An 8,469-nucleotide genomic window follows, 5' to 3' on the forward strand; every position below is an offset into this window, starting at 1 on the left:
CTCTTTCCCAAAACTTCCTTTTTAGAAATCTGTGCTACTTGAGAAGTTGGAAAAGTGGTATCTCTTGGTTCCTTTTCTTTGTTGACCGGTGAAGTCTGTAACTTTCTATCAACAAGACTAATTGAGCTTTTGCTCTGAGCCAGAAATTCAGGTGAATCACCTTCCATGCCCTGGGGGAGTTCACTGTCACCACGTGAAAATACCAAGTGTTACGGTGTCTGTAACAACCTGATTAGGGTGTCAGCCCTGAGAATACAAAGGATGAAATGTTTGCCTCTGTGGGAGGAAGGTAGGAGTCAAGATAGGTGTCCTGAAGGAAGTAATATTTGAATGAATCTTTAAATTTTTTTAGTTCACTGGATTCTAAAAATTACAAATGAACTGCATGCTGATTTTCTTTTTGTAAATTTATTGGTTTATCTATTTATTTTTGGCTGCGTTGGGTCTTCGTTGCTGCGCCCAGGCTTTCTCTAGTTGCGGTGAGCGAGGGTTACTCTTCGTTGTGGTGCGCAGGCTTCTCATTGCGGTGGCTTTATTATTTTTTTTTGTTAACATTTTTATTGGAGTATAATTGCTTTACAATGGTGTGTTAGTTTCTGCTTTATAACAAAGTGAATCAGTTATATATATACATATGTTCCCATATCTCTTACCTCTTCCGTCTCCCTCCCTCCCACGCTCCCTATCCCACCCCTCTAGGTGGTCACAAAGCACCGAGCTGATCTCCCTGTGCTATGCGGCTGCTTCCCACTAGCTATCTATTTTACGTTTGGTAGTGTATATATGTCCATGCCACTCTCTCACTTTGTCACAGCTTACCCTTCCCCCTCCCCATATCCTCAAGTCCATTCTCTACTAGGTCTGTGTCTTTATTCCCGTCTTGCCCCTAGGTTCTTCATGACCTTTTTTTTTTTTCTTAGGTTCCATATATATGTGTTAGCATACAGTATTTGCTTTTCTCTTTCTGACTTACTCCACTCTGTATGACAGACTCTAGGTCCATCCACCTCACTACAGATAACTCAATTTCGTTTCTTTTTATGGCTGAGTAATATTCCATTGTATATATGTGCCACATCTTATTCTTTTTGAATTACAGTTTTCTCAGAGTATATGCCCAGTAGTGGATTGCTGGGTCATATGGTAGTTCTATTTTTAGTTTTTTAAGGAACCTCCATACTGTTTTCCATAGTGGCTGTATCAATTTACATTCCCACCAACAGTGCAAGAGGGTTCCCTTTTCTCCACACCCTCTCCAGCATTTATTGTTTGTAGATTTTTTGTTGACTGGTGTGAGATGATATCTCATTGTAGTTTTGATTTGCATTTCTCTAATGATTAATGATGTTGAGCATTCTTTCATGTGTTTGTTGGCAACTGTATAGCTTCTTTGGAGCGATGTCTGTTTAGGTCTTCTGCCCATTTTTGGATTGGGTTGTTTGTTTGTATGATATTGAGCTGCATGAGCTGCTTGTAAATTTTGGAGATTAATCCTTTGTCAGTTGCTTCATTTGCAAATATTTTCTCCCATTCTGAGGGTTGTCTTTTGGTCTTGTTTATGGTTTCCTTTGCTGTGCAAAATCTTTGAAGTTTCATTAGGTCCCATTTGTTTATTTTTGTTTTTATTTCCATTTCTCTAGGAGGTGGGTCAAAAAGGATCTTGCTGTGATTTATGTCATAGAGTGTTCTGCCTATGTTTTCCTCTAAGAGTTTGATAGTTTCTGGCCTTACATTTAGGTCTTTAATCCATTTTGAGCTTATTTTTGTGTATGGTGTTAGGGAGTGATCTAATCTCATACTTTTACATGTACCTGTCCAATTTTCCCAGCACCACTTATTGAAGAGGCTGTCCTTTCTCCACTGTACATTCCTGCCTCCTTTATCAAAGATAAGGTGACCATATGTGCATGGGTTTATCTCTGGGCTTTCTATCCTGTTCCATTGATCTATCTTTCTGTTTTTGTGCCAGTACCATACTGTCTTGATTACTGTAGCTTTGTAGTATAGTCTGAAGTCAGGGAGCCTGATTCCTCCAGCTCCATTTTTCGTTTTCAAGATTGCTGTGTTTATTCGGGGTCTTTTGTGTTTCCATACAAGTTGTGAAATTTTTTGTTCTAGTTCTGTGAAAAATGCCAGTGGTAGTTTGATAGGGATTGCATTGAATCTGTAGATTGCTTTGGGTAGTAGAGTCATTTTCACAATGTTGATTCTTCCAATCCAAGAACATGGTATATCTCTCCATCTATTTGTATCATCTTTAATTTCTTTCATCAGTGTCGTATAATTTTCTGCATACAGGTCTTTTGTCTCCTTAGGTAGGTTTATTCCTAGTTGTTTTTTATTTCGGTACGTGGGCCTCTCACTCTTGTGGCCTCTCCCGTTGCGGAGCACAGGCCTAGCAGCCATGGCTCATGGGCCTAGCCACTCCGCGGCATGTGGGATCTTCCCAGACCGGGGCACGAACCCGTGTCCCCTGCATCAGCAGGCGGACTCTCAACCACTGCACCACCAGGGAAGCCCCTATTCCTAGACTTTTTATTCTTTTTGTTGCAATGGTAAAATGGGAGTGTCTTCTTAATTTCACTTTCAGATTCAGTCTTCCTATCCCCCTGCCTTCCCTCCTGACCCCACCTGAGTGGAGACCTTGAAAATTGTTCCCTGAGGGCCTCTGTTGCCAGCCAGAAGCTAAACAAGATAGGTGCATCATCCCCTTTTCCCTGCTGAGATCCTTCTGCCTACTCGCCAGACCTTTGCTCATCCAGGATCAGTCTCTCAAGCATTGTCTCCCTAATGACCATAGGAAATACTGTACCACCATGGTTTTCTGGACTATACTTCCTATTTTTAGGTGGTTAATGGTTTCCAGTATTTTGCTTTAGCAAGGGTAGTGATTATTAGTATAGTCATTGGAATCAAATACACTTGGATTCATATCCCAGCTCTATCACTCTCTAGCTGTGTGACCTTGGGGAAGTGTGTGACCTCTCAGAGCTTCAGTTTCTTTGCCAATAAAATGGGGAGTGATAAAAAGCATTGCTTCCTAGGATTTTTATAAGAATTACATGAGACAGTGAATATGAAGCATTGAGTATATGCTTAGCACATATTCATTGCTTAAGTATCAGCTATTAATTTTGCAAGTATTGTGTCGTTTAGGATTAAGTGGGGACAAAGGGATAATTATCTAAGCTTTACTTTTCTCATACAAAAAGGTTGGTATTTGGGGGTCCTTATGTATTAAGAGTCTCTGAGTCTTGTTTCTGAGGTGTTTGATGAAATGGGTGTTTAGAGGAGAAAGAAGTAGTTGGAGTGAGCAAAGAAGATTTCCCAGCAGAGCTAGAGTTCCAGGTTTGCATTATATTGAACTTGACCAAGATACTTACCTGTCTGGAAAGTTTATTGTGGCCTGACTTTGCCTCTTTACTCTAATCTTGGGTTTTTTCATTAATGCTTATTTTGTTAGGCCTTGTGTTTTATTGGCTGTATTGTGATGGACAGAGATTCTGCTTCTAACTGTGTGTTTTCTTGCAGGTCTGTGTGAACTGGAGAAAGTCTGACCTCCCTGCCTGGGAAAAGGCAATGCTGGAATTTGCACTTGCTATTTCCCGAGCTGATGACATAACAGATGACCATTTCAAAAAGCTCGAGGTGCATGGATTCAACCAAGAAGATGCCTGGGATATAGCTGCAATTTCAGCTTTTTATGCCATGTCCAACTGCCTTGCTCATTTTGTCAGTCTTGTTCCCAACAAAGAATTCTATTTGATGGGCAGAACCAATGGTGTCAAAGACATCAGGAGTGAACCTGCTGCTCCTAAAGTATAAAAGCCTGAACAGAAAGGCCAGTGTTTACATTTCCAGCACATTGCATTATAAGACACCAGTTGGGAAGTAATTTTTTTTAAATGTTTAGTCAATGGATAGGGAAGAAAGTAAATAAATTTGTTCCCTGCCTGCTTGATGAGATAGATCCTAGGGACATGTGATATCTGGGCCTGGGGGAAACCTTTTACTTTTTTACTTTTGTTGTGATCTGAAAGGAGCATCAGGGACAAAGGAGTTCAGAGGATGCTTTAGGCATTTCTGATGAACTGATATCTGTGAATTTCAGCAATTGAAGTTGAACATATTTTAGCTTTTAAAAATAGTGTTACATAGAAATTGGTCTATATAGACTTTGGTTTTTTTTTTTTTTTTGGGTTCGCGGGCTTCTCACTGTTGTGGCCTCTCCCGTTGCGGAGCACAGGTTCTGGACGCGCAGGCTCAGCAGCCATGGCTCACGGGCCTAGCCGCTCGTCAGCATGTGGGATCTTCCCAGACCAGGGCACGAACCCATGTCCCCTGCATCAGCAGGTGGACTCTCAACCACTGCGCCACCAGGGAAGCCCTAGACTGTGGTTTGAAATCAATTTTGTGTTAACATGGTGGTATATAAAGGCTCTGAAAGGCAGTGGGTAAATAGAAGCAGGCACCAAGTTGTTCTATCTTTAGTGCCTTCTCCATTAACCTCCAGTGACTTTTGTTTAAATCATGGTCATATCAATAGAATTTTAGTCCTTATGTAGTTTATCCTTATTTTAGGTTTTAGTAAAAATTATTTGGAACAAGAGGGTGCTCATATTTTAGGCAGAAGTATAAGAAAAAACCAACCCTGACATTACTAAGCAACTCGTTCTGCATGTTACAACCACCACTGCCTTAAGTATGTGGCTGTCTTAACTTTTCAGGAGTCATTTTCATTATCTAACTGATAGAGGTACATGCAAACCTACAAAATGTCTTTGTTTCCATTTGACTTCTTTAGATTCTCTAAATTGCCAGGGAATAGTTCTTAATCAGTTTGAGGGCGATAGTGAGTTAATTTTGAATTGCCTGAACTGTGAAACCTGGTTATCTTGAGACAGCACAACTCTTGTTGCAGAGCTTGTGTTATTCTGTTGGAACTATATCTTAAATATCTCAGAATATGTAACCTTTTAAAACTGACTTTTGAGGGGAGGAGGCAGGGGCATTAAAAAAAAAAAAAAAGGAAAAATATTGAGTTTTATTTTACTTATTGAGAAAGTTAATAACATTGGTGAATATATCATGGTCAAGGTTTTATACACCAAAATAATTTTAGCCATTGGCCATAACTCAGGAATCGAGGGCCTTTATTAAGTATCTTTTGCAGCCAGAAATTGTAGGTCACTAAGGGACATTATTTGTTAATTATAAAACAGACCTCTACCCCTAACATGGGGAATATCTCCAGAGTAATGGCTGCCTTGATCTTCTCTGAACACTGGACACTTGCTTCTTGCCATTTTTCAGTCAGCTCATGGACAGGAGAGTTGAATAACTACTAACTTTGCTGGTGGGAGGAACTGCTGAATGTTCAGCCCTCTCTGAGTCTCATTCCTTTACTTTTGAGATCTTTCAGACTATCCTAAACAGTCACCAGATGGGAGCTTTCTATAACTCAGGTCTTGATCAAGGCCTAGAAGGGTTGTCAGTTCTTATACCTACCTCTTCTTATACCTCAGGCTTCCCTTCATTGAAAACTCTCCTTCCCTCCCCAAGAAACACACCAGTTCGTTAATCTTTTTCTGCAAACAAGTCCTATGTATTTATCTTCAACAGCAGTGATGAAGGGCCTTGCATCTGTTATGCCCTCCATGCCCTGCTTGGCAGAAGTAAGCAGGACTGATGGTGGGCTCTATTGCTTGTAAGGCTGAATTGATTCAGGTCTTCAGTTCCCCTCAGTGACTCCTGACTGGATATATGTTCCTTCCTGCAGAGAGGAAGGCTTTGGCCTTGATAAAGTCTTGACCTAGTAGGTCAAGTAACTGGGAGTTGGGCAGAGCTCCAGCGCACCAGTAAGCCCCATTTTCCAGGCAATGTACAAACCAGGGCTTTTTAGCGCAGAAGTTAACCCGAGTCCCTAGTTTCCCAGGCTGTGTAGGCAGTACACCATGCTACTTACTATGGGTGAGCAGCCCATAATATGGTCATTTCTGACCTTCGCTGGTCTCAGTGTAGAGATGATTATGTAAACAGTACATAATCATACCCAGCCTCTTGGACTGACTAGTCAGGCCCTGTCATCCCCAAGGACACAGTCTGGTCACTGACAACCACATACTGATAATGTCACAAGCGGTGCCCAGATGCTAACGTTACTCCATGCAGCCCAGACCCTGGGCATCCTCAGTTGCGCGCCCACGCACCTAGTCGCTCCAGACCTCCAACCCTCCGGGACGCGGTACCCACAGTCGGGCGGTGTCCCTGCTTTCTTGGTCCCCAGCGGATGATGGCCGAGAGGCGGCTCGGGTTTCCCAGCCGGTGGGGTTAGGCCGCCGCACGCCGGAAGTGGCGGCTGGGGCGGGAGCGCCGAGGTGTCGGCGGGCGGGGCAGCAGCCAGGAGCTGGGGGTCGGTGCGTTGGTCATGTTTCCCTTCGGGCCTGGTAGCCCCGGAGGGGACAGGGCGGCCGGAGCCGGGGCTGAGGAGCTGGCACCCCACGCGAGACAGGCTGCAGCTGCCGGGCCGCTCCCTTCACCGCCCCCGTCGCTACAGCCGGGGGCTGAAGCAGCCCCTCCCCCGTCGCCCTGCGGGAGCCCTCGCCGCCCCTGCGCCCCTTCGCAGCCCCAGGCTGGGCGCGCGGGGGAGCTCCGGCCGCCCGGAGCTCTAAAGTCCTCAGCCTCTTCCGCCCAGGGAGAGCAGTCACCGCCCTCCCCGCCGCGCCGGCAACCCGGGCCTGACTGCAGGGCTGGGAGCCGGGGCCGGCACTGCCTCAGCGCCCGCCTGGGCGGCCCTGGCGCCCAGCTGTTCGGGTGGCTGAGAGAGCGCAGCCTGGGCCGCGGGCTGTTCGTGGATCCGGCACGAGACAATTTCCGCACCATGACTAACCTCTATGGTTCCATCCATCCCGCGGACTCGGTGTACCTCAGCACCCGCACCCATGGGGCCGTCTTCAACCTCGAGTACTCGCCCGACGGGTAAGCGCGGCCCCTCGGAGGGCGGGGACCCGTTTCCGCGTGGCGCGGCTGCCGGTGGGCGGCTGCCCGGGGCCCGCTCGCTCGGCCCGGGCCGGGGTTTGAGAGTCCGTTTGGGGCGGCCGGCCTTCGTGCCCCTGGCTCTTTATGAAGCACTTTGTCGCTATTGCAGGCTCCGTCCGGCCCTTGGAGGTAGGCGAGCCCGGGACTGGTTTGCTCCCCTTCAGGACCGGCGCTCTGTGAAGGAGAAGTGCCAAAAGCCCCCCGACAGGTCTGTCAGAGCCAGTCCAGAGCTAGGGTTTGCTGGCACACCGTAGATGCTCAATAAGTACACTTTGAATAAATGCCCGTTCTTTCCCTGTCACACTAGGCTTGTGTTTTTCCCACCTAAGCTTGGTCAAGGGGTACGGAGCCTGCAGACTCCCTGTTCCCTGTGCTGACTTGCCCTGAGGGGACAAGTGCGCGGTCCGTCGTTCCTTTGCTCCAGTAAGATACTAAGACACTGCAGAGAGGTATGTTGTGATGTGGGACATCTGTGAAGTTCCAGGCTAGGCTACATTCTTCTGTTAAGGGTATCCAGCCTTTCTCCTGGCTGACTAAAATTTCATGTTTGGCCTCGGTTTACTTTGGGCTATGGAGAATTTTCAAAGTGATATATGTATGTATATATATATTTTTTTACTGAACGAGGTAGTTTATTACTCGAAGGGTGAGAATAATCAGGATATGACGTTAAATTTATGAGCGCAGTCAAATTTCAAATTAATTGTGTACATGTGCACATACATGAGCAAAAGAATCTTTTTTCTCTCTGAGAAGGTGGGTAAAGCTAGATTGTGTTTTTCTCTTTGCAGTAACTGAGGAACAAGGGCAGTGCGTGGTTAAGGTGACCCAAAAGAAAAGAGGGATACAATTCAACTAACAAATAGAGGATTAGTCTTCAAGGAAGACATACAGGGTTCTCAGAAATTTGGCCAAGATCAAGTATAGAATATTATTCTAATCAGAATAGAAATTTCAGGTAAGGAAAGGACGATTAACTAAATCTAAGTTGTAACTGTAAAGCTCACCAAGTTCACATGGTTAGCACATAGGAAAAAAGAGGATTTGAACTCAGGTAGTCTAACTCCACAGTTCTTAATCACTGTACTAATACCAAATTACATGGATAATTACCTTAAGACTTAGCATTTTCCTACCTGAAGATTAATGTAAAATCTATTATAACAAATATATTCTAACATTAGATATGGCATGTTCATCTGTTTTGAATACTTGTACCGTTAATCTTAAAATACCACTTTTTCAATAGGGAGTTGCTTTTCAATTTTCTTTAGCAATGAAAACCATAATTTACAATTCTCATAAATATATAAATTGGCGCTTATTATTCTGGAGCACTGAGGGAAGAAAAAAATCTGTTTCCCTCATTGGCTCAGAAGCAGCTACTAAAATAAAAAGCTATAACTTCCAAGATTGTTCGCTTTCCTGCTG

The 8,469-nt window shown here is 44.6% G+C and overlaps 1 protein-coding gene across 1 annotated transcript in view; it reads left to right on the plus strand.

Moving 5' to 3' along the window:
• The first annotated feature begins 6,427 nt into the window (after nt 1-6,427).
• DCAF10 (DDB1 and CUL4 associated factor 10) overlaps nt 6,428-8,469 on the plus strand; it is a 54,462-nt gene continuing 52,420 nt past the window's right edge. Inside the window, exon 1 of the mRNA XM_007456014.1 lies at nt 6,428-6,978. Within this exon, the coding sequence (XP_007456076.1) occupies nt 6,428-6,978 (551 nt within the window). The remainder of the gene's footprint in view (nt 6,979-8,469) is intronic.

This window comes from Lipotes vexillifer, unplaced genomic scaffold (genome assembly GCF_000442215.2).
Source record: "Lipotes vexillifer unplaced genomic scaffold, Lipotes_vexillifer_v1.1 scaffold920, whole genome shotgun sequence".
In the NCBI taxonomy this organism is placed as follows: Eukaryota; Metazoa; Chordata; class Mammalia; order Artiodactyla; family Lipotidae; genus Lipotes; species Lipotes vexillifer.